This window comes from Halteromyces radiatus (genome assembly GCF_025201355.1).
Source record: "Halteromyces radiatus strain CBS 162.75 chromosome Unknown BX664scaffold_6, whole genome shotgun sequence".
NCBI lineage: Eukaryota > Fungi > Mucoromycota > Mucoromycetes > Mucorales > Cunninghamellaceae > Halteromyces > Halteromyces radiatus.
This window is the reverse complement of record NW_026251692.1, coordinates 114,927-142,659: the sequence shown is the minus strand read 5'-3', so window position 1 is coordinate 142,659 and position 27,733 is coordinate 114,927. Positions and strand designations below refer to the sequence as shown.

Here is a 27,733-nt window from a genome sequence, read left to right as displayed (position 1 = left end):
TTATAACAAAAAAGATGTAAAAAGACTTTCTTTCTTGGCATTTGTTTCTAAAAAATCATTTCATCATCCTTTATTTTCCTATTCAATAAAAAAAGAGAGAGAGATAAAAAAGTAATAATTAAAAGGAGGACAAAAACAATTTTCTATAGAGATCTTTTTTTTTTTTGATCCAATGTTTGAATTTATTTTATCCGCTCGGACGTAAGCGATGATTCATCCATTTGATTTCTAATTATCTAAAAAAGGTACTGCTCCTACGTATTTCTATTACCTTTTTTTTTTTTTTTATCTTAAACAAAATCAATTCATTTATTTTATTCATTGAATACAAAAAACAAAACAACAACAACAACAATGATAATAATAATAAACGAATAAATGATAAAAGGTTTCTATTCTTTTTTAACTTAATGACAATTACTCTACTATATAAATGAGGGTTGCTGAGTTGATCGGAGGTAATGAAACCCAACATATGCCTTATAGTCGGTTTGATCGGTTCACTTTTTTCCCGGGAAAGGGAATTGCTATTAGTTTACAAATCAAATCCCCATCAAATAAAAATATATTATATCAAAAATGGTAATCATCATATATATTTTTTAATTGATGATTTAAACTAATAATAATAATTGATAATAATAATATAATTTGATGATGACAAAAAACTACAATAATAGATCACATAATGTATATAAAAAAAAAAACAAATGGAGATGAAGCCGAAGACGGGTAAAACAAATGAAGTTTATGAGGGTTTAGCCGATAGGTCACACAATTTCCTAAAATGGTAGGGATGACTGAGATGAAGGGAAAAAAGTGAAAAAAAGGTTGGATGATCTAGTATTTTGATTGGCGGATATGACTTACCCGATGAAATCGATTTCCATTCGGTAGAACTGTTTATATATAAAATATTGCTGTGTCTATCCCCTTTTCATTTCTAAAACCTCGATCTGGGTTATTTTAACGTTTTTTTCTTATATAAATCTCTTTCTTTTTTTCTTTTTTTTTTTATCTTTCTTTTTATTATTATTATTATTATTATTATTTTTCTTTTTATTATTAATTTAACAATGTAAGTTCTAAAAAAAAAAAAAGGGAAAAACTAGATGAAACGAACATTTTGCATTTTTATGACATTTTAGATCAAAATATTAGTTATTTTTCCCTTTCTTCTTCTCCTTTTTAGTATGGTTGTTTGGGAACTCCGCCTAGATAAATAATAATAAAATGTCTAATCTCTTTTTTTTTCTCTTTTCTTTTTTTTTTTTCTTTTCTTTCATTCTTTTTTTTTTTAGTGAAAAAAAAATGTCAACATATTCTTTACCAAGTCTTTTTGAAGTAATGAATTATTCATATCCATTTGATCATCCTTCTAGTGCCTTTCAACGTGTCAGTTCTCCTCCTGAATTGTTACATGATAGTGAAGATGACGGTGATTCTTTATCCACTTCTCCTTCTTTACAACAACATGATTTATATGATGATCATCCAAGACGAAAATCCATGCCTCATCGATCTCCTTCTGTGATTCAAGATGCTTTTCAAGCAAGTGCTTTGGATAAAAGTGTTGTATTTCAATGGGATACTACTTTACAACAAACAATCGAATCTCATGTACAATCTAAAGTCATTTGTGGTGAATCCTTATTGTCCGCTTTACGTCATCGAGTAGCTATGGCCAGACAACAAGATTTACCAATCAAGAAACGTATTATTCATCAACCAAGACGTCAATTGACAGCTACTTGTATCGCCTTGCCAACACATCATCAACCTATTACTAAACATAAAATGTCAATTCCTGTTCTTACCAATCATCCTGTCATACCAACAACAACTGATACCGCATCTAAACTCACTGTACCAAAACAACGTGGTCGAAAACCATTACAACAAAATCGTCATACTTCTTCAGGTAGACCTTCTCGTGTGAAAGGTCCATGTCAAGCTTGTCAAGAAACATCTGATGGTTGTATGAGAAAAGCTTTCAATTGGCCTTTCCCTGCTAGTCAAATCTTTAATGATAAAGGAAAACCTTTTGTTTATCTTTGTAATAAATGTGGATTAAGGTAATATCTTTAATTATTATTATTATTTCAACTCACTTTTTTATTAATAGATATAATAAAAGTGGTGGATGTGTTTGTCATCATTGTCGTTGGGTATTTTGTAAAGAAGAAAAACGAAAAGCTATGCAATATATCGACAAGATGCGAAGAAATCGACCTGATGGACATGTGGATCCAGATGAAGACATTGAAAACTTTGTATGTAGTCCCAAATATTGGTCATGTGGCCGGCCCTGGAAAGTAGGCTGGGTCCTTACTCCCCATCAAGATGCTGCATCTGAAGATGATGAAGATATGGATGATTCTACTTCTACTTCCTTTCCTATTTCCCCTTCACTCTAGATCCCCCCAATTTTTTTTTATATAGTTTGTTTTTTTTTTTTTTGTTTTGTATTTATTTATGTTAGATAGTACTTTTTTTTGGGTTCTTTTTTTTTATTTTTTTATTTTTATTTTTTTTGTATGTGTGTGAAATATAGGTTTATTCTTTTGTATATATGATCTTTGATGAAAATAAAATAAAAAATAAATCATTACTTTTTTTTGTCTTACAAATCGTTCCAAGGTTTATCCATTGTGCTTTATTCTAATTTACCGCTTGCCGTTGTGTGTCTAGAGTTTTGCCCCACTTCTAAACATGATTTGGAATGATTTGATTGGATAAAGGATAAATTGGGCTTGGAAAAGTGATACGAAATCAAAATCGAGTGATTTTTTGGAAATGATGTCAGGCGGAGATCCCACATCAAAAAAAGATACCACGTGGGAATGAAAAAAAAAAGCGTTTTATGTTTTTTTTTTTTTGGGAAAACTTGATTCAAATCGAATTGTATGGATCAATCCTATTTATTATTACATTCATATTATTATTATTCATTCAATGAAGTCATTCAGTATTATTATTAGTGCTAAATATAATAAAATTGAACTATTAATAACACTATTTGTCATCCATTATTATTATTTATCCTATCGATCATTATTATGCAGAATTCAAATGATCATCTGCTTACAGTTGATTCAGTTTCCGACTATTGATTAGTTCTGGAAAATCTCGATCAAAATTCAAAAAAAAAAAAAAAAAATTGAGAGGAGTAACAAAAAAAGCTGAAAGTCTGCAATTTTTTTTTTTTTTTTTTTTACTTTCTTTTTCCACATTAGATATCGTCTTTGTTTTTTACAATCTTGTGATGGTATGTTTTATTAGATTTGGAGGGTTTTGAAAAAGGGATTTACAAAATACATGGGAAAACCTTTTCATTTTGGATATAGGATTTAATACAGGTAATGACAAAAAAAAATATATATTTTATACTATTTAATATGAACGGAAAACTGACTAGAGGATGGCTTTTGGTTAGGGAATTAGTTTCTTGTTAGTGAACTCTGGTTGGTATTACAATAATAGAATGAATAGTAGTGATAGTTTTTGGTATGTGGATTACTTTTTTTTTTTTTTTGAAATAAAAAATTATATTGTTTTTTTTATGATATACAACTATCGAGAGCAGATCGATAATTAAAATAAAATCAGAATGATATTCTCTTATAGTTTTTTATTTGAGTGAAAAAAAAAAGCATCAATACACGGTAAAGACTATGTTGTCGTCATTGACATAACGTTGTGACGTTAATCTGTCAGCACAATAGTACAAATTACAAAATATCCAAACATTTTTTTCCATTGTACCAAGAAGACGAACTGCAGCTCCCACATCCCAAAAATCAGGTTGATCATCTTCATCCTGAGAAAAAATAGGTTGGATTTTAATTAGAGTGAAGGAATCATCCATGTCAATACCCAATCGTTTGAATAATCTGGTATACCGCTTGAATTCAGCCGTTTCCTGCCAGGAGAAATCGATGGATGTATATACATCATATGTTTTAGGCCGTAAATGAAGACGAGGTCCTTTATACTGGGTATTAACACGATTGGATGGTTCAAAGAGGATGGATGATGAAGAGTCACTAATATCAAAATTATACTCTGAATCTGTGAATTGTTGAGCTTTATAGGAAAAATAATACGAAATCTGTATCCAATTGTTTAATGTAAAAGTGGGCAAGACATCATTGGGTGTGTTGACGCAACTGTAAAGCAAACACATCATGTCCTCAGGATCAAGTATTTCATACAACTTTAAGATGACAGATTGGATGTCTGATATATGCCAATGAAAGATGGTATCCTTGGTTCTTTTAATCTTGTTGTACTTTGATGATACAGGTAACATAGCATGGAATCGATCTTCATGTTTACTGGCTTTAGAGTTTAGTATCATGTCTATAAAATCACGATTGACTAGGACATAATTGATATATAAATGATACAAATCATACATCACAGTAATGAATTGTCCGCTTGGCCCCTCGAAACCATCAGGTTCGGTTTTTTCTTGATCATCATTAAAATCAAATGTAAAAAAAGGGTTCCCATTAAAATGAAAATCATTATCTCCATCCAGATGAATAAACCAGTATTTCAATTGGCCGTCTTTCCGTCTTTTGGCAATGTGATATTCACTGATGACCCACGCTCGATTTGCCCAATCCAGAAACATATCTCGAATATGATAAAGAGAAGCTAAAATACCTTTGATTTTTTTCTCCATGAATCGTTTCCGTATATGGCGCTGATACTTAGCTAGACAGTTTTGCATATCCTTGTTTTGCAACTTTTTTTCAGTCAATGATGCTTCCCATTTAATTTCTTCTTCTTCTTCCTCTTCATCTTCTGAATCGCCAACATCCTACATATATATATATATATGTAAGTAGATAAGATTTTATTTTACTTGATACACACGTAAATATATATATATATATATATATAATTCTCCTTACTTACCCAGATACTCGGATCTTTCCCAATGAATCGTTGTAAATTATAATCTGATGGAATCTCAAGGGTATTCAAAAGTTGGTCCAATTCCTGATAGTTTTCAGAGATAAAATGATAAAGGTACCATCTGTACTTGATGATCTTTTTTGACATGACACGATGTGTTTTACTAGTATCTAACAATGATTCTTTATGTAAATCAGGCACAGCAACAATGTACGTCGCATGTTCATAAATGTCACTCATTCGATAAATAGTAGCCTTTTTGTGTTGTTCATTTGCTTGATCTACACAGATAGCATCCACCCATACATAATTGATATTTTCTAGATCAGGTTCAGTCATCATCCGTAGGCATAATCGATAAAAATCTTTCAATAAAAAGGACGTGATGTGGGCATTATAATCCTCTGTGGCTGCTACCCTCTGTTCATTCAGCTCTCCCCATCGATAGGACAAGGTGATGTATTCCACTTCTGGACCAGACTCCAAGAACTCAAATTCTTCGCAATGAACATGTAATTGGTCAAATGTTTCTTTGATATTTACAAGTACTATTTTGAAAGTATTTCCATCGTCTGAGTATTCACTATTACTTACACCTTCTATAAGTATGAGAGGAAGGTGTAAAAGAAAGGGATTCCTTTTTTTTATTATCAGAGTATTCAATGATAACTAGTTTTTTTTTTATATATATTTTACCTTCTTCTTCATCACAAGAGAAATAAATGGATGAGTTGTCTTCTTCGGTAAGAGTCATCTCAGAAACAAAATAATAATAATAATAATAATAATATAATATTGAAGAAAAGAAGGAAAGACTGACATCTACTATCCAAACTTCTAATATCCTCGTACCACGCTTTGTCTTTTCTATTGTCTTACGCTACTAGTATCCTTTTTTTTTTTTTTTGGGTAGTACCAGTAGTTTGTGCTAAGCCATGACGGTAACAAGAAAAGTAATACACATTTGGATAAGATGATACATAATTTAAAAACTTGAGCTTTATCAAAAAAAAAAAAGAATAGAATAACACTAAAACTAGTACTAACTGTAATAATAAAACTAAAACTATGTGTAGAAAAGAGAATGTAATAAAAAAAAATAAATAAATGTATTTGAAGAAGAGAGGTAGCAAAGGGAACCTTTGTTTTTTTTTTGTATCTATCAATTTTAGATCACCGCAATTTTTACCTTTTTTCCCTCTCTCCTCAGTCTTTCTTTTTTTTTTTTTTTTACTTCGCTTCCATGACAACACTGAATGTCAAAGCTTTACGTATTGAAGAAAAGGTGATATTACGTGAAATATTCTCTTCTGATGATCCTGAAGCCATGAATATGGTGGCAGCTGTGTTATCTCTCACCAACGAAGATCAAGAAGACGAAGCTGATGTTCCTACCTTGAACAAGACTTCTGATACTCTTAGTGAAGACGAAAGCGATCATGACGACGATTGGAGCGACGATGAATATGCAGTGATTAAAGCCTACTATGAAAACGAAGATGAAGACGATTTGATACACTTATCAGGAAATGTAGGTTTTTCTCTCCTTTTTCAAGACGAACATGAACTCGATGGACGTAGTATTAACAACAACAATGATAATAATAATAGTATGGAAAATAGAACGACATTACCTTCCGTTGGATCTTCTATTGAAGAAGAAGAAGAAGAAATCGACGAATTGGATGACGATGATGACGACAATGATGATGATTATCATGATAATGATCGTAATGAAGAAGAAGATGATGATGATCAAGAACAACAACGACAACGAAGACGTCGACATGATGTACAGTATTCATTCTCTTCAAGGTATAAGCAGCAACAAGTAATGAATGATGATGATCAAAAGCGACGAACTTCAAGTTTAGAATCGTTACCAAGGAAAAGAACTCGAAGATCTGCAACAACTGTAGTCACTGTATGATACTCTTGCTTTTTTTTTACCCGCCTTTTTGTATATAGTTTAGTTTTTATGTGTCAATTTATTGAAATAAACCGTACATCTTTTATTATAATCATCTACCTTTTTTTTTGTCCACTCTATATTTTAGATTATATATGCAATCCTATACGTAGAAGGAGAATGTACCTAATTCAAGTTTATTTTCACGAAACTAGATTTCTCTTACTATGATAAAAACGTCCCTTCTCCAAGAACCTAACTGTAGAACGGACATGATGCTTGAAAAATGGCGCTTTGAACCCCACATTCCTTGCCTTTTCACATGATAGTTACTACAATCAGATTGTGTTACATCACATCATCATACATAAAATTCACTGAAAGATCATTTTTATTTTTCAACATATTAAAAAAAAAAAATAACACTACAATAATATCTAACTATATCGATTAAAAGTACCCATGGTCAGATAATTACCCTTGATTTTGGAAGTACCATCCTTTTTTGTATATAAGCTTTGAATCGCACTAGAGACTGCCTTGGTTTTCTGTCGTTCGGCCAATTCCTTTGATACCTTATCCATCACCGCTGAAGCTGCCACTGAAGTTGAGATATTCCTATGTTCATTATTGTTCTTTTTCTTTTTCTTGTCTGTACCATTTTCATCTTTGCCATCTTCCGCCGTTCGTTTTTTGTTGTTTTTCTTTTTGCCATTTTTCTTTTTTTCTTCCATTGCTTTGGTCATACTTTCGATTTCTTCCTTTGTCGTAGGATTGATGGTGATGATATTGCTTTTATCAAATGTTTTTCCGCACTATATCCAATAATAATAATAATAAAAGAAGAAGAAGAAAGATTTAGTCACATATATATATATATATATATATATATATATAAATTGATTATAACTACTTACGCTAAGACATTGTGTTGAAGATACTTCTTTCAAGGTTTGTTCAGCAAATGTACAACCACAAGAATCTAAATAGACAAATCGATGTTTTCCATTCATTTCCTTCATCGAAATGGGACATATAAATTTACTCTTGAGATCTTTATCTAGACTACCAACAACGGTTGAAGTATCATTTTGTTGTTCATTATATGCTGGGTTTGGTGTGAGGTTAAGTTTGACAGTATCCTTGGTAGAAGTAATGTATGGACAGATCTTGTCACCATCTCCATATGATGTCGGATCTAATATGTATTCAATAACAACATCTTGATTATATAGTTTCCCAAGTCGATCTGCTACTATTGGTAATTCCAATGCTCGCTATATTAGTAAATATTAAAAAGAAAAAAAAAAAGTTAATAACGTCATCAAAAAATAATGATTTTATACCTTTGATAAGGCACAATAGAACCAAGCAGCTTCTCGTTGAAGATTAGGGTTTTGTTTAACATCTTTTTGTTTTTCTTTCACAAGTTCTATACGTCTTGGAATAGATCCACCATCATTTCCCATTGTTATATATAAATGTATATGCGAAAGGAAAAAAGAAAAAAAGAATGAGAGAAAAAGGAGAAAAAAAATTATATACCATTTTTGTTGGGCGGTGGCTGAAATCATCCACTTCACCAATCCAAAGAGTTCGTTTCATCTTTTTTTTTTCTTTTTTTTTTTTTTTTTTTTTTTAAATCTCGACTGGCAAAGCAATAACGTAAACTCATGGAGTCATTAAAGGATGTATTTAATGGCACCAATAGAATTGATATCAATTATATTCAATACTCGATCTATTTTCCACTAAAAGATACCAACGATGCAACAACAACAACATTGCATAAATTGAAAGCTTTGATCGACTCTCAGATCATTCAACCTCTTACTACTGGTCATATATGGCAAAAGGATGGATTCAACTTACGTATAGTTCGCAATGATAAAAAAGGTAAAAAACCGATCAATACTCTACTCTTTAATGTCTAATATTTATATATGTATTTAGATCCTGATTATCCTTTCCTGTTCGGTATCACGCGATTTGGTGATTGTATGAATGATGAATGGTTTATCATTTACTTACTCTATGAAATATCCAAATCCTTTCAAGATGCTATTATAGCTGTTTCTGACAACGATGGTGAAGTATTATTGATCGAAGCAGCTCAAGCTTTACCACCATGGTTAGATCCAAGTAATAGTGACAATAGGATCTACATTTATCAAGGACAACTACATATCATTCCATTACCAACATCACCTGCTGATATTTATTCATTTATGACGGCCGATGGCACTGCTGCTAGCAAGAATGTATTGACTAAAAAGGACGCAATTGATATTTTAAGACGACAAACTCCAATAACCACAGCAACTGATGATATCCGGCACATCATCTTGGATCGAATACAGAAATACCAATCATCCAACAAAGTCAATATTAGTAACTCAATAGTACAACAACAACGTCATGAAATACATCGAGCACGTACCATTCTGACCAACCCACAAGCAGTCTTTGTCTTATTATCAGCCCCTCAACTCTTACCGTTAGCGGTGGAAGCTTTTTATTTACGTGATCCATCCTCTCTCAAGGCATGCTCTTCCATGCGTCAATTTTCACCCATTAAATCGTACTCAAAGAATCTTATTTTACCTTGGACTCGAACAACTTATGCACAAACTATTCACCAATCATTTTATGCACCAAAACCATTCCACTTACCTCCAAAACAACACAAAGATTTTGATGCGGCAGAACTAGGAATGAAATTGATGTGTGGATTAGAGATGCTATATGCCAAGGATACTGGGACGGAAGAATGGACCGACACTGATGATGTGGATCAATACGATATGTTGGAATTACCTCCAACCGTTCTTGATGGCATGACACCCAAGCAAAAAATCGATACTTTATTACAACTCTATTCACCAGAAGCTTTGGATCAACTAATAACAGAGAAGCAAGAATCAGTAGAAGATGATCTGGCCTGGTTACATGTTTATCCTGACGAATTGGAGGCAATGCTTGCACGAAAAGCAGATGGTGATGATACCTTGGCGAATACAGAAAACGTGGATATCCCGGTTAATTTGGAAGAAATGATGGCCAAGTTTGAACATTTTTTGGAAAACAGTCAAAGTGGTGTTGCTGGTGTTCATTTACCTGGGTAAATTTACAAAAAAAAAAAGTGTATGGTACGAAACATAGGGAATACTCATTTTTTTTATATATATATTTTGTTTTTGGTCATTTGTATGATATAGAGAAGAAGATAGTGATGAAGATGATGAAGATGACGATGATGATGACAGCTATAGAAAAGATGATATAGAAGAGGACATGGACAAGCAAATCTCATTTGATTTTAAATCTTTTATGGATATATTAAATCAAGGTCAACAAGGTAAAGCTTTTTATTATTATTATTATTATTATTATTATTATTTTGTAAAGGTTATATGATAACATTATTATTTGATATAGAACTTTCTTCAAGTAAGGATATGCAAGATGTTCAGTCAGAATTCCAAACAATGATGCATGAAATGGATCAGGAAATCGGGGAACATGAGAAGATTGCTGGATCTTTTGTTAGAAACCCTAGTTTGGTCGATCAAGAAGAACAAGAAAATCAAGAAGAAGAAGACGAAGATGCTCCTGTGGACATTCAATTGAATCTTCTTCAAAATGTATTGGAAAGCTTCAAGGGTCAACAGGGTCTACCAGGTCCAGCGGGAAATCTCTTACGACAATTTAATATAGCTTTACCAGTAGATAGAAATGATGACAGTGATGATGAAATGAAATAAAAGTTGATGGACCGTTTTGAATCCCGACTCAACACTCCAAACTTTTTTTTTTATTTTTTTTTTTTTATTTTTCTTCTTTTTTTAGTTTGATCATTCAACAATATGGACGCGACTGCGATCGAAACTACAACAAAGAAAAGGAAATCTGTTCAAAAAGACGATGATACAACAACAACAACAAAACCAGTGGAAAAGAAACAGAAAAACAACAATGCTACGATTCCTATTATAAGAGGCAAATTCAAGCAACGATGGCTTGCTAAACATTCTAGCTTAATCAAAAGATCGGATTCTGCTAGCGGTGTCATGATATCATGTGGAATTCAATCGGAAACAAGAGCATTGGTAAGAAGAAGAAAATATCATTTGGAATATATATATTTTTTTTGTTTACTCTTCAGTGATTACTAGGGGCAAGCACAGCAAGCATTGGAAAGATATTTGGCCGCCTTATATCCAACTTATGAATCAACATGGACACGTCCAGATGTATCTTTAGATGTAGAGGATTTGGAAGACGAAGAAGAAGAAGAAAAACCAGATGAACAAGACAACAACACGTCAAGGAAAGATCGTCGATTCCAAGCAGTAGACACAGCAAGTGGTGGATTGATCTTTTACCGATTCCGTATTAATATCAAGCCAACCAACTTTATCGATACCATGATAGAACATCTTATCAATAAGAAAAAGGATCAAGAAAAAGAAGTAGAGAAGGAATTGGCTCTGATCAATCATTGTCATCGTTTTGTTCCTTTGGATTATATTTGTCCTGTCACTACCGAACGTATCAGTACCTGTTTTATCAATCGTGTGATTCCAGAATGTTTAGCTTCTCTTCCTGCCAATACCACCGTCGCCATTCTCACCGAACTTCGAAACAATATCTCTATCACCAAACAAGAAATCATTGCTATCATTGCTCCTACATTACCTACTCATCTCAAGTAAGTTAAAACACAACAAGAAGGAGAAAAAAAACAGAAATTTTTCTCATCTTTCTTTCTTTCTTTTTTATATAGAGTTGATCTCAAGAATCCAGACTATGTCATTTTTGTCACTATCTTCAAAAGTGTATGTGGCATTAGTGTACTGAAGGATTATTATAAAAAAAAGAAATATAATATCAGTGCCCTTATTTAGAACCTTTTTTTTTTTTTTTTGTAATTAGTTAGATACTCTTTTATGTACAAAAATATTCTTATTAATAGATGAAATAAATATAAATTCTTTTTTTTTTTTTATTCCTTTCTTTGTTTGCATGAATTATATGGAACCGGGGCTGATCTCATTTTCAGTAACCTAATAAGCAGACTGCGGCAAAAGAAACACTGCCACAAGCCACTTTTATTTGACTTAAGGGCGTACAAGTTTTCGGAACGCTTCTTTTTTTTCTTTTTTTTTTTTCTTTTTCTTTTACTCTTTCTCTTCAAAAAGTATATATATATTATAAATATATATACCGTATGAGTGACATAGAACCACCATTAACAACAGCCTCTGGTGAATTATCATGGGCAGAATTCATTCGATATAGACTTGTTACCAACATTACCACTTCCAAGGTGACCGACAGACTCGACTTTATTCATCATTCTTTACTAGTTCGTCTAAGAAGGAAAGGTGAGTTAATTCAACATATTATCATTGACGAGTTTTTATTTATTATTTTATTTATTCATTTTTTCTTTAATATAGATTTACCTCAAGAAGCTCTACCTTCTCTTCTCGGTTTGTTGAAACTGACTTATACACGATATCAAGACCGCGCGTCTCGTCAAGCAATTCTAGATGTTTTTAAAGAACTCAATGCCTGGAACTCTACTCTATTCCAAAAGACCTTTGCTCCTGTCCTTGCACGTGAAGCTGAAAAAACTTGCAAGCGCTCTATGAATGGGTAAAAAAAAAAAAAAAAAGAAAATACAGAAATCAAAGTATTTTGTTATTGTATATTAATTTTAATTGTATTACTGCATTGTTTATTATAGAGAATGTGTTACTTCATCTTCTGATCGATTTGTATTATTGACTTGGGTGAATACAATGGTATCATTTGTATTAGAAAACAATAATGACGACATGACAACATCAGCACAATTATTAGGATTTGTTGTAAATGCACAAGCTCTATTGATCGATTCCTTAGCCGGTGAAGAAGATTTGTCAAGAAAGAAACCTTCTTCTATCTGGCGTAGTAGTTTATCTCAAGTACGACGTACAATTCGTGAACATGCTACGCAAATTCCTCGCTTATTCGATACTGCTTTGGCCAATTCATCAACATGTACTCCATCATTCATCAATGCTGTTTTGATTGGTATTATTATTGATGTTAGTCTTCATTTGAAAAATATGGATGGAAAATCTTTATTCATCACCAAAGAAGAACGAAAGAATCAATTGATCGATTATTACTTGAAGAATATTATCTCATCACGTATTCCTGTCCGTCACGCTGCTATGATCTCATTCAATGGATTCATCCATGCTGCTGTATCTGAAACCTGTTTCCAAGATCAATTCTTACCTGTTTTGGAGAAAATGATGTTACGATCTCCTGAAATCGCACTTCAAGGTAAAATAACAAAAAAAAAAAAAAAAAAAAAAAAGAAAAGAATTATTAAATCTAAAGATATACTCTTATCTTTTTTTTTTTTTTTAGCTTTGGCATGTATTATTTCTTCCTTCTCATTCGATCCATCATCACTTTTCGCCAACAAGTGGGTAGAACCATTATCCAATCATTTACGTTCCACTTCCGCAGCAGTACGACAAGGTGCTATGGCATTATGGCGAGCATTAGCCAAAGAATCTCAAGATATTCCTCTTCTCATCAAGGTGACCCAACATGTGACCACTCCTTTGAAACAAGGCAAAATTAGTACACCTGAACATCGTGTGGTTCTTTATCAAGCACTTGCTGATCTAGCTCAAACGAATGATGCAAATCTTAGTCACACTGTTCTTACCGAAGGCTTTTTTAATGCTTTGACTGGAAACAAAAAGGACACCAACGAAACAGCGACCATTCACGCTATCCAAGGTGCAGGCAAACATATTGCTGTGGTGCTTTACAATGATGCTTATTGTCAAGAAAACAAGAGTTTGATGGAAACTATTATCAAGGTGATGACTGAAGGTCTGGTATCACCCAAAGCTACTATTCGATCACAATGGGCTTCTGTGGTAGGTCTTACGTATTGGGAACATCAACAACCTAGTATCACTCTGGCCGATCAAATTGTCAAATACTTGTCTCCACTCTTCACTACTACAAACAAAATTCAAGAAAAGCCGCTTGTATGGAAAGATGGACCTTTGGAAGGGTATGTTTTGGTGGCCTTATTATCTGGTCGTGTACAATCAACATGGACAAATGTACCTGGCGCTGTCAATGATTTGATTAAACAACGAAAGTACCCAGATTCTTTGATCAAGGATGGAAAGAGCTTTTTATGGATGGATCGTGTATATATGAAGGCATTATCATTGGATGAAGGTCTTTGGTTTGCTCATGCTCTGATCAGTGTATTTACTCAATTGGATCAAAAAGTACTCTCTTCTGGGAACAACAAGGAATGTCCTGGTATCTTGATTGCTCAAGCTTTGATCTGGATATTAACAAGTCATCCCATCCATACTGTACGTAAACAAACATTCCAAGGTATGGCCGAAGCAAGTCAATTTCAACCTGAAAAATGGTCGCACTTTATGATTCAAGCTTTAACTTTATGGTTGACACATTTGGAAAACGAAACTAAGGGTTCTGTTCCTGTAATGGCTGCTGCCAGTACACCTACTACTATGGATCCTTTGGTTAGTCATTACCGTTTGGCTTCTGTACTTTTGGCTATCACTTGTTTTTCCAAAAATGATGATGATGTTTTGAAGGGTATCAAATCCTCTATTTTGACTGATTTGATCATTTTGGCTCATCATTCTTTCATTGGTAAGTGTTTGTGTTGTTGAATATGAAAATGGTGTTGGACATACTCATAAATTTTGATATATCCATATAGCGTCTCCTACCGATAAGTACAATTGGATTACTTTGGTGCAACGTGCTGGATTGAATCCTGGAGAATTAGTGAAAACACACGCCCGACAATTGAAAGATCTTATTCGCTCTACACTTTCTAACAGTGGCAAAGAGGTATTACTCTTGACAATATATATATATACAATGAAATATCGAAGGAAGAAAAAAAAAAAAAAAAAGAGGCACTCAATTATGTAATTTTTTTTTTTTGGTAGTCCAAATTATTTTATGAAGCAGCACTTTCGGCCATTTCCACTCTCTCCTTTATTGATGCTTCAACTTTTGCATCCTTTGCTGATCATTCTACTCTTTTGGATCCTTCTTTGATGAAAGGTATTGGTGATTTGGAATACAATGTTTGGCAAACTCCCAAGGATGTTCTTTATGTGGATGGTAAGTGTCTGGAAAAAAAATAATAAAAATTCTTCCTTCTAAATATATTTACCTTCATCCATTAGTATTGAAAAAGAAGAACGAAAAGACTGAAAGCCGTGGACGTAAAACCAAAGATCAAGAATGGGAAGATGAACTTCGAGCGGAATTGGCAGCCAAGAATAAGAATCAAGCTCAACGCAAATTGACAAAAGAAGAACAAGCAGCAGTCGATGCTCAATTGAAAAAGGAAAGCGATATCCGTGACAAGGTACAACAAGTATACGAACAAATCAATTTGGGTTTGGATATTCTCGGTGCTTTGACATCATCTGCTAGCAGTGAAGGTAGTAACGATACCGTATTGAAATCCATGGGTGCTTTATTGACGGTTGCTAAGGCCAATGCTGGTTTACTTGTACAAGATAAACTCGTCGATACTTATCTTGCTCTAGGTAGAACTCAACAACAAGATATCAATGGATCTCTGGCAGATGCAATTTGTTTGGCAACATTACGATGTAATCAAGTAGAAGGTTTGCCTAAACGATGGTTGGATGAACCTTTATTGGAACTGGTGAACCGTGTACTATATAAACTCCGTTTCTTGACCGAATCTCGCCCACTTTCTGTCAATGCATTCTTACTTTGTTTCCCTGTCCTATATGAAGTGATCAAACAAGGTGGTGTAGCCTGCAACAAGTCAGCAGAAGAAGGACGCGAACAAGCAATCGAACAAGTCACTATGGCCTTGGATGTACTTAGTTTCCATGCTTCTTTGGGTTCCCAAGCCAAATTAATGCCTCGTCAAGAAATGATTGAATGTCTTGTCTACAGTATTCGAGAATACCCTAGTCATAGTAAGATTGCTAAAGCTGCCTTGATAGAATTATGTACTGCAATGGATGGTACCTTGGTTACTCTTGATGAATTCAACGCTCTCTTCCAAGGTCTTTTATCTGATGAATCCATGGTTAGACATGCTGCTCTTCAAGGTTTAGAGGTAATATTATAAAAAAGTTATTTGAAGAAGAAAAAAAAAAGTTCATTAATTTTTTTTTTATTTTTTTTTTTGGATATAGATTCTCGATTTGACCGATATTGATTATTCTGCTGAATTATGGTTAGCGTGTCATGATGAAGAAAATGAAACCAATGCTCATTTGGCTAAAACATTGTGGGAAGAAAATGGCATGGATGTGGAAGAAGAAACTTATAGTGATCAATTATTAAACTATGTGACCTCCAATAGTACTTTTGTGCGATCAGCTGCTAGTGGTGCTCTTGCAGAAGCCATGGAACTCTATCCTGAAACTGTGGCTAATACTCTTACTGCTATCTATTCACTTTACAAGGTCAAGGCTGCTTCTTTAGAACCTGAATATGATAAGTTTGGTATGGTGATCCCTGAAACGTTGAATCGACAAGATCCTTGGGAAGCCCGCAGTGGACTTGCACTTGCTTTGAAAAAGAGTGCTCCTTATGTACAAGCAATGGGCGATATTATTGGTATGGTGCAATTCTTAATCAATGATTTGGCTTTGGGTGATCGTGATGAACTGGTCCGCAAACAAATGGTAGATGCTGGGTTGGCAGTGGTCAACACACATGGCAAGGAACAAACCATTCAACGTGAATTATTAGACTGCTTTGAATCTTACTTGGCTAATGACAAAAAGGGTGTTATGGTGGCAGCTGATGAAACTCAAGATCATATTCGTCAATCAGTGGTTATTCTTTATGGTGGTGCTGCTGGCTTTTTACCTGTAGGTGATCCCAAGATTCGTGTGGCCGTAGATAACTTGATTGAAACTCTGGATACTCCCTCTGAAGTAGTTCAAAGTGCTGTGGCTGATTGTTTGCCTCCTCTTATCAAGATGATCAAGGAAGATGTACCTAGTATTGTAGATGGATTGATGAAGAAATTGTTTACAGGTGAAAAATACGCTCATCGTCGTGGTGCTGCTTATGGTCTAGCTGGTGTGGTTAAGGGTCGTGGTATTACTGCTTTGAAAGAATGCGCTATCATGCAAACACTCAAGGATGCCGTCGACAATAAACGTAATTATCAATATCGTCAAGGTGCTCTCTTTGCATTCGAAACTTTATCTGCTACTTTGGGTCGTCTCTTTGAACCTTACATTGTACAAATCATTCCCCTGTTGCTAGTATGCTTTAGTGATACTAATATGGATGTGCGTGAAGCAAGTGCAGATGCTGGTCGTGTGATTATGAGCAAGATCAGTGGTCACTGTGTCAAGTTGATTCTTCCGTCTATTCTCGAAGGTTTGGATGAACGTCAATGGCGTACCAAGAAAGCATCTGTTGAACTTCTTGGTTCAATGGCTTACTGTGCTCCGAAACAATTATCTGTATCCTTACCCAATATCATTCCCCGTATTACTGAAGTCTTGGCCGATACACATGCACAAGTTCAAAATGCCGCTAATCGATCTCTTCAAATGTTTGGTGAAGTCATCAGCAATCCTGAAATCCAACAATTGGTGCCCGAACTTTTACAAGCATTGAGTGATCCCAACCAAAAGACAATGATTGCTCTCAAGAAACTCTTACAAACCTCATTTGTCCATTATATTGATTCGCCCTCCTTGGCTATTGTCATGCCTATTTTGGAACGTGGATTACGTGAACGTGGTACGGAAATCAAGACCAAGTCTGCACAAATCGTCGGCAATATGGCATCTCTCACTGATCAAAAGGATTTGATCCCTTATCTTCCTGTATTATTACCTCAAGTGAAACAAGTACTCTTGGACCCTGTACCAGAAGCTCGTGGTACTGCTGCGAAAGCATTGGGTGGCCTGGTGGAAAAATTGGGTGAAGAAAACTTCCCTGGTCTTGTGATTGAATTATTGGATACACTCAAGGCTGATGCTGGTGGTGTGGATCGTCAAGGTGCAGCTCAAGGTCTTGCTGAAGTACTAGCTGGTTTAGGTCTCGAACGATTGGATGGTCTACTTCCTGAAATTATTGCCAATGCTAATAATCCTCGTTCCTATGTCCGTGAAGGTTTTATCTCCTTGTTGGTGTATCTTCCTGCTACTTATGGTCCTCGTTTCCAACCTTACATTGGTCGTATTATTCCTCCTATCTTGATGGGTTTGGCAGATGAATCCGAATATGTACGTGATGCATCCTTACGTGCTGGTCGAATGATTGTCACTAATTATGCTACCAAAGCGGTGGATCTCTTGTTACCTGAACTTGAAAAAGGTTTATTCGATGGCAATTGGCGTATTCGACAAAGTTCTGTTCAATTGGTTGGTGATCTCTTGTTCCGTATCACTGGTACTACCAATCCCAACAAAACCAATCAAGCCCTTGGCAACATGCAAGAATTGGATGATGAAGATGCGGATGAAGATGATGAAGCTAATCGGGAAGGGGCTCATGGTGGTAGAAAACAATTGCGTGACGTTCTTGGAAAGGATCGTGCAGATCGCATCTTATCTGCCTTGTACATTGTTCGTCGTGATTCTTCTGGTATGGTACGACAAGCTGCTTTGCAAGTATGGAAGGCTCTGGTATCCAACACTCCTCGTACATTACGTGATATTCTACCTACGATGATGTCCATGATCATTCAATTGCTTGCGGCTGGCTTCCGTCATGATGATGATAAAAATCAACAAGATGATGATATGGTATCTGCGGCTAGTTATGAACAACGTGCTGTTGCTGCTCGTACTTTATGTGATTTGGTAACCAAATTGGGTGAACGTGTGATGGCAGATATGTTACCTATTTTACAAGACGGTATGCAATCTCAAGATGCATCTATTCGTCAAGGTGTTACTGTGGCCTATAGTGAAATCATGGCTTCGGCAGAACGTGTACAAATCCTCGACTTTGCTGATCAAATCGTCCCTGCTATTCGACAAGCATTATGTGATCCCTCTACTGAAGTTCGTGAAGCTGCTGCTCAAGGTAAGTTACAAAAAAAAAAAAAAAAAAAAAAAAAGAAAAGAAACTTACTTTTTTTAAAAAAAAATGTACTCATTTTTTTTTTTTTTGAATAGCATTCGATACATTACATCAAAACTTGGGTGCTAGAGCCATTGATGATATTTTACCCTTCTTATTGAATCAATTGCAAGCCAAGAATGAAGCATCAACTTATGCATTGTCTGCTCTCAAAGAAATCATGGCGGTACGTGCAAATGTGGTGTTCCCTGTATTGATCCCTACTTTAATTACAGTACCCATCAATGCATTCAATGCCGGCGCTTTGGCATCATTAGTGACTGTGGCTGGACCTACTTTGAACCGACGATTGAGTGTGATTCTGGATGCATTGATCAGCTCTCGTGTCCTTACGGAACAAGAAGATGAAGAAACACAAACGCAACTATGCCAAGCTATTGAAGCATTAATGTTATCTGTGGATGATGAAGAAGGTGTGGAAGCTTTGATGACAACATTACATGAACAAGTACGTAGCGATGATCCCGCACGACGAGCAGTCTCTTGCGATGTGGTGGCTACCTTCTTTACCGAAAATGACCAAGCACTTGAACAACTGGAAGCAGATGAAAATTATGTGGCTGATTGGATTTCTGCATTGGTGTTATTGTTGAATGATCATACCATGACAGTGGTGGAATCTGCTTGGAAGGCTTTGTCAGCTGTGGTGAAATCCGTTGGCACAAATAAGGAACGCTACGAAGGTTATGTGGCATCCACACGTCGCGCTATTGATATCATGTCTGCTCCTGGTACGGATGTCCGTGGTTTCTGTTTGATTCCTAAAGGTTTGGGTGCTATTCTTCCCATCTTTTTACAAGGTTTGATGTATGGTGCTACTGATGTACGTGAACAATCTGCTTTGGCTCTAGGTGATTTGACTGAACGTACTACATCCGATGCTCTTAAACCATTTGTCACTCAAATGACTGGTCCTTTGATTCGTATTGTTGGTGATCGTTATCCTGCTCAAGTCAAATCGGCTATTCTTCAAACTTTGAGGTAAGCAAAAAAAAAAAAAAAAAAAAAAAAAAAAAAAAAAGGGAAGTGAAAGAAAAAGAGAGTTTATAGAAGGATATGTTGAAGTAAGAAATGGTCATTTACATTTCTTTATATATTATTAGTTTATTATTGACCAAGGTGCCTATGCATGTCAAACCTTTCTTACCTCAATTACAACGTACTTTTATCAAATCTCTACAAGAACCCGAAGAAGATATCCGAGTTCATGCTGCTGAAGCTTTACGAGTCTTGATTCCTCTTCAAGTACGTGTGGATCCTTTGGTGACTGAATTGGTATCTGGTATTCGAACAAGTACCACTGCCGAAATCAAACAATCCTTGATGCTCTCTTTGAATGATGTGGTGACTCAAGTTGGTGGTAAGATGAATGATGTCTCCAAAAAGGGCATTCAAGCTGTCATTCAAGATGGTGAACAAAGTGATGATACCTCTCTTCAAACTTCCGCATCTCTTTTGGCCACTTCTTTATCTTCTCTTTAAAAAATATCTTTCTTTTATTATTATCATTTTATACTCTCTTGTAGTTTTATCTTCTTTTTTTGGACATTTTATATACATATACAATAAAAAAAAAACATACTTGTTTTTGTCTTTTTAAGTGGAGAAATCATTATTATTTTGAATAGGTGGTTGAGAAATATTTATTATTGTTACATTCGTCAGGACAGTGAATGATGGGTACAATTGCACTCCGCAGTAATATCCTTTAAAAAAGAAAAATGTATAAATTTAGCGCACGGAGCATGATTCATCAATGTTTAGAGAGGGGTAACGGCGATGTGTCCGTAACGAGCTAACTTTGTTTACAGACTCAGTCCATTCATACACAATCATGCCATATCCATGATTTATCCAATGATCATCGGAGAAACCATGAATTATTTGATACCGTTATTTATTCATCACAATATTCTTTTTTTTTTGTCTTTTTGAAGCTTGATCTTCAAAAAGCGAACAGATCAAATAGTGTTATGATGATCTTATGGTGCTCTTTCAAAATTTACATCATCATGAAAGTTTGATGGCTCTGACATCTTGATTAGACAAAATACAAAATCTTTATGGTTATTACGTAGCCATACCTCGGATTATCATCATCATAAAGATCATCAATCATCATCAATAAAAAAAAAATAGTAGTTCTTTATTATCATTTTTGCGATATTGATCTTCATAAAAAAGATAAACAACTAAATTCATTCAACATCTAACTAACAAACATGAACAGCATAGAAACGGCAAGTTTTCTTGATGGGATGACTGATTTTATCAGTGGAAACCATCTTGTAGTAATCGCAAGCAGGAATATCAACCAATAGTTCATTTATAGTACTTCACCCTGTCGATATTTGTCCTTATTGAATAGTATTCCAACTGGTTCGTCATCCTTTTTCCGTATGACTTCGAATGCTTTGATTGACCGATGATCATTGAAAATGACAGAGAAATATTCTTGCAAAGGGCCATCATCTGTTATTGCATGATATACAAGTTGGCAGTCTGAAAGGTTGTACGCACCATCCCAGTATTGACAGTTGGCTTCAGTTATATTTCGATGGTTGGAAAGAAATTGTTGCAGATCGTTCACATTAATTGTAAGGCCGGTATAGTCAAGACACACGAAAAGGATTTGCTTCTTTGACGTATTCAAATAATCAATCAGCTTTTTTGGATACTGATGGTAGATACTTCGGTATTTCACTATGTTCTTGATAGTTGCTTCTGCTGAAATAAAGCAATTAATCAGTACTCTTGTTTTTATACTTATCACACAACTGCCTTACCCGACAATGCATCTAAGTTCACGAACGCGTCAATAGGTTTATCTTGCCATGATATTGCGGCTTCATAACATAAAGTTCTCGATATCGCAGAGTTGAACAAGATTGGGTACCTTGGCGTTACTTTCTGACTTCTTTTTTTTCTAAGAATTTTAACTTATTTTTCCCCACAGAATGACGAGAAGCCGTTGAGCGTCTTGTTTTCGAAGCCATACGAATGTCGAAGTATGTTGGCGAATATGTCGTGTACAGACACAAATGAGAGGGAGTAAACATTGTGATCCATGACTTCTTCAGGTACATAAACTTGGTTTATAAATTGTATCACTTGCTGATTCGTTTCTATTTGTTGATTCAGAGCCTCTTTAGTAAAGCATAATCAGGCAACAGATTGTTAAATTATATCATTACTTCTTACCTAAAATGATCTTATTGTCAAGGGGACTAGCATCTCCTTCCTTGGTATTGGCAGATACATATTGCTTGAACATGAAAGGAGTAGCGTATATTCGTTGTTTCACCACTAGTACAGGAATCATTGGATCAGTCAAATAGCAAAACATCAAACCTGTCACCCATGTCTTTCAGTTCCTTTTCTGCCTTTTCCACATTTTCTTTATTGTATTCGTATAAAAAGCATATGCAAAGTGCTTGCTCGCGGCTAATGGTCGTCATTTTGTAGAAGGAATAAAAAAAAAAAAGCGTAAAAAAGCAAAAGCAAATTTTTTTGAAGCCTCTGTTGTGACTTTTATATAAGATAGTTAAACAGCCTATTGAGACAAAACTTTATTGTTAATAAAATAATATAAAAATAATAAAAAGATGAATAGTCATTTACCAAATAGATTGGCAGTTCAACAGTGACAAAAAAAAAAAAAAAGTAATTCAGAGAGGTAAAAACAATATAGTATAAACAACAAAAGTAAAGAAAAAAGAATAAGCTACCTACAGTTTCTCCACTGATAGATGACGCAGTTTCAGAAATAAGATGTCGCCAAAATAGGAAATAAGATATCGTAAGGATAGAGAATGGATGACGGACAAAACAGATAATGGATGGCGCATAAAAAAAAAAAAGAAAAAATCGGACGAGAGGAAAGTAAATTGGGAAAAGGAGGGACAAAGGAAGAGCAGAATTGAAAAAAGATTAGTAAACCGAATAGAAGCATCATACTTTTTTTTTTTTTTTTGGGACTTACACTGTAAGCGTCACACGTATTTATTACGCGGAGGAGGAAGGTCTTGCTAAATATCCAGGTCGTTGTCCAGAGGTAACCATGTTGACAAAAAGGCTACGAATATTTCGAGCAGCATTAACGTCACGCTGCCACACTGTACTGCAGTGATTGCACACTAGTACAGCGTACATACGTGACGTTGATTCCAACTCTAGTCTCTCCATGTCCTTATGCCCACACCGAGAGCAAACTTGAGAAGTGTTATATTCATCAATATCAATAAGTATCAGTCTTCCTTGGCTATCGGCTTTTTTCAGTAGATTTCTGCATTTATCAGTTACTCCTGCGGGTTTGCCCTTGAATACGTTGCGTCCGAATTTTGAAGAACCAAAAACAATTACCGGGACCTTGGATGGATGATGAGTAGCTTCAGCTTTTTTCCATTTTCTATGTGAGAAAATTAAAGATCAGTATGATTTTTATGTGTATTTTCGATCAGACAAACTTACGACTTTATTGTGCTTCTTTCTTCGTTGTGAGGGTGTCTTCTACTTCTTCTTCTTCTTCCTCCTCTTCGCTGTCTTTGTTGTTGTCCTTGTCTTTGTTGTCGTCGCTTTGTTCTCCGTTTTCGTCTTCGTCTTGTTCCATAAGGTCTGTACTTTTCACCGCCATCGACGAGTATGTTCACCATCTCTGCATCTACGCGCTGTCTTCCTTTGTAATTTGAAAATTTCAAACCACGAATTTCATCTTGGTCATAAAATTCTTTCATTGGGTCCAAGGCGTCCAACGTCGTGGCGATGTAATCTTGTATCCCCTGCATGGTTACAGTACGGTGCGTTGATATGGTTGACTCTAGTACTTGTAGTGATGATGTTTTAGTTAAATTGATTCTCGCTGTGGATTTCTTGTAACCTGCATCAGTATAATATTGAGCCAAGCTAAATTGCCGTACTTGATGAGATTCACCTATCAAAAAAAAAAAAAAAAAAAAAAAAAAGAAGGTGCATTAGAAAATAATAGTAAAATAATGTTTGCATTGTCATAGATCACTTACCGACAGGCACAGTGGAGAGAGTAGGATTAACAATAGCAGAGGAATCAGTGTGGCTGACAGCAGTAGGTGTGTCAAAAGGAACAGTATGACTGACATCAGTAGCGGATACCTGGTGATCTTGAATTGAGCCAATTACAGTGACTTCAGCTGAATTATTGGTATTGACGGCGCCCCCAGCAACAATGTTTCCAGCAGCAAATACAGAGCCGCGAAGTAGTAGATTTTGTCCAACAGTAATATTGCCACTTGAGGATAAATTACCACCGATGATCATATTTCTTCCCACCTTGACGTCTTCCATCGTCGTAACATCACCTTTCACAGTCAATGATTCATTCGTTTCAACAGTACCACAAGCCATTAAACTGCCAGTAACCATGTTCTTTCCAACCTTGATATTACCCCCAGTAGTGAGAGCATCCTTCACAGTCAATGATTCGTTCGTTTCAATGCTACCAGATGTCGCTAGACTGCCAACAATCACAATATTCCCAGGTTCAATCAAATCGCCTTGATGATCTATATTGCCTGTACAGACTACACCTTCCTTCTTTGCTAAATTAGACGCATCCGAAGCCAGAGACGAGACATTTGTCGCAAGTGATGATATACGTTCAGAAATATGAGAATTAGTGCCACTAGAACACGAGTTTCTTGCCAGTATGGAAACATTCGAAGCTAGGCTTGACAAATCGGTAACTATTTTTGACAATGAAGCAGCAGTATCCGTGGTAGCATGAGGAGCACCAGTAGAGTCATGTCGATGGACGGCGGCGGCGTTAGTGGAAGTATCAGTAGGGCCATGTCGGGAAGTGGCGGTAATGTGAGAAGCATCGGTACAGTCATGTTGATGGATGGTGGTGGTAGAAGTATCGATATCCGTGATGGCGTGACTAACATCAGTAGAGTCATGCTGATCGGTGGTCGTGGTAGGAGAAGCATCATGGGCACCTGTAAAAAAAAAAAAAAAAAAAAAAAAAAAAAAAAAAAAAGGTAAATAAAGATGTACGTGTTTAAAATTTAATGCCACCTACCCTCATTGTTCATTGCTTGATTATAAACTGCATCACTACTACCATCACTAGCAACGTAGATGCTTGTAACTCCAGGATCGGCACCCCATATCGTAAAGTACTTCAATTCCCATTCTTCAAAATCAGCTGGTACCAATCGAGGCAATTGTTGCAAAGACATTGGTCTGTCATATGGAATTGAGACCGCAAACCCATCCGTCCAAATAAATCCTGCGAAGACCATATCATTATGTTTCTTTATTTTCGAAAGATTCAAAACACCAGAAAGAGTTTGTTCGCCATTTCTGTACACATCTAGACCTGGGGTACGTAAAAGCGACAGCCTAACCTGGTTGGAGATCTTGATATATTTTTTCATGACTGAAGGTTTTGGCACAAGATTAAATAACCGTTGCTGTTTTACGACATGGTGTAGCTCAGGTTTGAAACAATCGTCAAAAAGTTGATCGTTGTTATCAGGGTCATTCAAGTAAATTTTGGAATTGTTGATTTGATGTTTAGTATCCGTGATGATCGTTTCCAGGTTTTCCAATGATTCTTGAGACAGATAATTGAGTCTAGAGTTATCCAATCGTTCGTCGTTATTGATAGCTTTATCTAAAAATCGCGCCAAAGATGACCGTCGCCGTCGTCCCATGTGCTTGAATTCTTCTAATTCCCGAATGACGCTGTAACACCATGACCGTGGAGCACTTTGCATTACCAGACCGGCAACGCGTATTTGATCCTCGTTGAATGAATTCATATACTTTGCAATGTTGAATCCGTACTTGCTAAATAAGTGACAATGGCCTGCAATGTATGCTGGTGTCAACGATGGTAGATCATTTTCTTGAATAATGACTGTGTTGCTCTGTTCGCAATAGTGATGAATGTCATGAAGCACTTGTCTATTTCCCAGATCGTTGTTGGCGTAATATCTTCCCATAGCGGTTGTATATTGGCGATCAATCATATCGTACATACGTTGCTGTTCCATCAACCGGTCATTGAACCCTTGTATTTGCAATGCCATGGCTTCCAGGCTTCCTACAATATTCAAAGTGTCCAAATCATTGTTTCCAACTAAATCATTATCATTGACTGCCTGTTGTTGCACAGGAAGGGAGTCCTGTAAACGCCGTATAACATGATCACCAAAAGATTGATTGATATCACCAGAGACAAGTTCCTGTAATCCTAGATTTGTTGCCACTTGCATTATAAGACGCACAGAACGTTGATGACCAATGAGATTTTCTAGTAAAACCTCTGAAAGACGTATGACTCCAGGTAGAAGTTGTAAATTGTTTGAGGTGTCTAAGGTTTCCTGTAATTCTTGTAACTGATCTAGCCCATTTCGCATAAGAATTCGCATCCCATTTTGGCGGTTTACAATTCGTTCTTGGAGACTACGATAAGAGCGTTCCAGCAGGCGGCGACTTGTATCCATATGCGCTTCCAAGTTGGCCAGATTATATATCACTAATAGATCAACACGGGCTTCATCCAAAACTGTAGCGACGCATTCTTTGAGGACATCGTTTTCACCATCAGAAGGTATTTTTGGTAATCGTGGCGGGAAATCAGGATTGTGCATGACAGTTTCAAGAATATATAGCCCAAGTTTGTCTGCATCCACTTTGCTCAGAGTCTAGGAAATTGAAAAAAATAATAATCACATATTCCATGTAAGTTTTCATTTTTAGTCTTATAACCTATCTATTTATCGTCACTTACTTGATCTTGAGATTCTTGTTCTTGATGTTGAGGTGGTTGAGATGGTGGCTGACGTTGATGTTGTTGTAATTGATGACGAACATGTAAGGAATATTGATTCGCCATCCACTGTGTCATGTCACTTTCGATTCTATTCACAAAGGCCGAAACATACTGGTCCAATAGTGATGAGATGACTTCGGAATATCCATTGCCGCCATGGATCTTTTTGACTTTGAATCGTTGCACCTGCGCTTCAGTGGGGTTCATGCTATTGTATTGTCGTCGGATTTCTTCTGCCAAATGATGATCGATGGTGTTGTTCGTGGTGATGGTGCCGCCAGTAACGATTTGAAATACCGAATAAAAAAAGCTTTTGGTGAAGATTTGTTTGTTGATGATTTCTCCATCATTGAGCTTGTGGTATACAAAGTAAGTTATAAAAAGGTGTAATTTCACAATAACATCGCGAGCATATGTAGCCACATCGTTCAGTCGATCAATGAGTAATTGTTTGTGATCAGGATTGTCAATAGATAATAGTGAGTTCAGTCCAATCTTTCTACATACGGTCATTGTTTGTCCCACTTGCTGCCGTAGTCGTTCTTTTCTGCTTGGCTGTCGGAACGGGCATAATTTGCTTGTAGATCTTGAGTGAGAGTAGGCGGTGTCAAATCGACGTTTTTCTAGGCATACCGGGCAGGGTGTCAGAGAGTGCTTGGATGATGATTGCTTCCGAACAATGGACGCTTGTTTTTTCTTTGATTTTTCTTGCCGAGTTTGTTGTCTTTTACGCTTGTTCCCTGATAACTGTTTTGAAACTGTTGAACGTGTTGCAGTAGAGGAAGAAGCAGCAGCATAGTTGTCGCCATCATGGTCACCATCATCACCTGTTGAAGTAAAAAAAAAAAAAAAAAAAAGTTAAGCCAGTAGCCTCACAATAATATTTTGCTTTTATTTCTAATATT

The 27,733-nt window shown here is 35.6% G+C and overlaps 8 protein-coding genes across 8 annotated transcripts; 5 read left to right on the top strand and 3 right to left on the bottom strand.

Annotated features, from left to right (window-relative positions):
• Window positions 1-1,056: 1,056 nt before the first annotated feature.
• BX664DRAFT_337090 (uncharacterized protein) lies at window positions 1,057-2,544 on the top strand. The gene is made up of 3 exons (XM_051546161.1): window positions 1,057-1,078; window positions 1,302-2,075; window positions 2,126-2,544. The coding sequence occupies exons 2-3, from the start codon at window positions 1,312-1,314 to the stop codon at window positions 2,415-2,417; spliced, it is 1,056 nt and encodes a 351-aa protein (XP_051397894.1). The 5' UTR covers window positions 1,057-1,078; window positions 1,302-1,311; the 3' UTR covers window positions 2,418-2,544.
• Window positions 2,545-4,567: 2,023 nt separating this feature from the next.
• Window positions 4,568-5,775, bottom strand: BX664DRAFT_337083 (uncharacterized protein; the record flags this gene model as incomplete). Its single annotated transcript, XM_051546160.1, has 3 exons — window positions 5,623-5,775; window positions 4,927-5,525; window positions 4,568-4,828 (listed from the first exon to the last, which is right to left on the bottom strand). Coding segments are annotated over exons 1-3 (887 nt in total), but the record flags the coding sequence as incomplete, so codon positions are not given.
• A 372-nt stretch (window positions 5,776-6,147) lies between these two features.
• Window positions 6,148-6,947, top strand: BX664DRAFT_337081 (uncharacterized protein). The gene has a single exon (XM_051546159.1). It carries the CDS (start codon window positions 6,170-6,172, stop codon window positions 6,854-6,856), a length of 687 nt encoding a protein of 228 aa, XP_051397892.1. The 5' UTR covers window positions 6,148-6,169; the 3' UTR covers window positions 6,857-6,947.
• Window positions 6,948-7,204: 257 nt separating this feature from the next.
• BX664DRAFT_283062 (Rtf2 RING-finger-domain-containing protein) lies at window positions 7,205-8,323 on the bottom strand. Its single transcript, XM_051541583.1, has 3 exons — window positions 8,182-8,323; window positions 7,753-8,112; window positions 7,205-7,650 (listed from the first exon to the last, which is right to left on the bottom strand). The coding sequence occupies exons 1-3, from the start codon at window positions 8,302-8,304 to the stop codon at window positions 7,273-7,275; spliced, it is 861 nt and encodes a 286-aa protein (XP_051397891.1). The 5' UTR covers window positions 8,305-8,323; the 3' UTR covers window positions 7,205-7,272.
• Window positions 8,324-8,467: 144 nt separating this feature from the next.
• Window positions 8,468-10,644, top strand: BX664DRAFT_337079 (SGT1 protein-domain-containing protein; the record flags this gene model as incomplete). The annotated part of the gene is made up of 4 exons (XM_051546158.1): window positions 8,468-8,731; window positions 8,789-9,956; window positions 10,054-10,193; window positions 10,274-10,644. Coding segments are annotated over exons 1-4 (1,852 nt in total), but the record flags the coding sequence as incomplete, so codon positions are not given.
• A 261-nt stretch (window positions 10,645-10,905) lies between these two features.
• Window positions 10,906-11,742, top strand: BX664DRAFT_366190 (uncharacterized protein; the record flags this gene model as incomplete). The annotated part of the gene is made up of 3 exons (XM_051548512.1): window positions 10,906-10,944; window positions 11,011-11,546; window positions 11,622-11,742. 3 exons carry the CDS (start codon window positions 10,906-10,908, stop codon window positions 11,740-11,742), a joined length of 696 nt encoding a protein of 231 aa, XP_051397889.1.
• Window positions 11,743-12,055: 313 nt separating this feature from the next.
• Window positions 12,056-20,641, top strand: BX664DRAFT_360344 (armadillo-type protein). Its single transcript, XM_051548152.1, has 10 exons — window positions 12,056-12,222; window positions 12,298-12,496; window positions 12,588-13,174; window positions 13,262-14,548; window positions 14,619-14,752; window positions 14,854-15,031; window positions 15,097-16,013; window positions 16,093-18,958; window positions 19,051-19,996; window positions 20,119-20,641. Exons 1-10 carry the CDS (start codon window positions 12,066-12,068, stop codon window positions 20,495-20,497), a joined length of 7,650 nt encoding a protein of 2,549 aa, XP_051397888.1. The 5' UTR covers window positions 12,056-12,065; the 3' UTR covers window positions 20,498-20,641.
• Window positions 20,642-21,955: 1,314 nt separating this feature from the next.
• BX664DRAFT_316028 (uncharacterized protein) lies at window positions 21,956-22,473 on the bottom strand (the record flags this gene model as incomplete). The annotated part of the gene is made up of 3 exons (XM_051542708.1): window positions 21,956-22,161; window positions 22,217-22,321; window positions 22,374-22,473. 3 exons carry the CDS (start codon window positions 22,471-22,473, stop codon window positions 21,956-21,958), a joined length of 411 nt encoding a protein of 136 aa, XP_051397887.1.
• Window positions 22,474-27,733: the final 5,260 nt, after the last annotated feature.

Coding starts and splice junctions, on each gene's coding strand:
- BX664DRAFT_337081 (XM_051546159.1), top strand. CDS start 6,170: ATGACAACACTGAATGTCAAAGCTTTACGTATTGAAGAAAAGGTGATA.
- BX664DRAFT_337090 (XM_051546161.1), top strand. CDS start 1,312: ATGTCAACATATTCTTTACCAAGTCTTTTTGAAGTAATGAATTATTCA. Junction 2,076..2,125: donor TGTAATAAATGTGGATTAAG/GTAATATCTTTA, acceptor TTTTATTAATAG/ATATAATAAAAGTGGTGGAT.
- BX664DRAFT_360344 (XM_051548152.1), top strand. CDS start 12,066: ATGAGTGACATAGAACCACCATTAACAACAGCCTCTGGTGAATTATCA. Junction 12,223..12,297: donor AGTTCGTCTAAGAAGGAAAG/GTGAGTTAATTC, acceptor TCTTTAATATAG/ATTTACCTCAAGAAGCTCTA. Junction 14,549..14,618: donor GGCTCATCATTCTTTCATTG/GTAAGTGTTTGT, acceptor ATATCCATATAG/CGTCTCCTACCGATAAGTAC.
- BX664DRAFT_283062 (XM_051541583.1), bottom strand. CDS start 8,304: ATGGGAAATGATGGTGGATCTATTCCAAGACGTATAGAACTTGTGAAA. Junction 8,113..8,181: donor TCTATTGTGCCTTATCAAAG/GTATAAAATCAT, acceptor TTACTAATATAG/CGAGCATTGGAATTACCAAT. Junction 7,651..7,752: donor CTTCAACACAATGTCTTAGC/GTAAGTAGTTAT, acceptor TATTGGATATAG/TGCGGAAAAACATTTGATAA.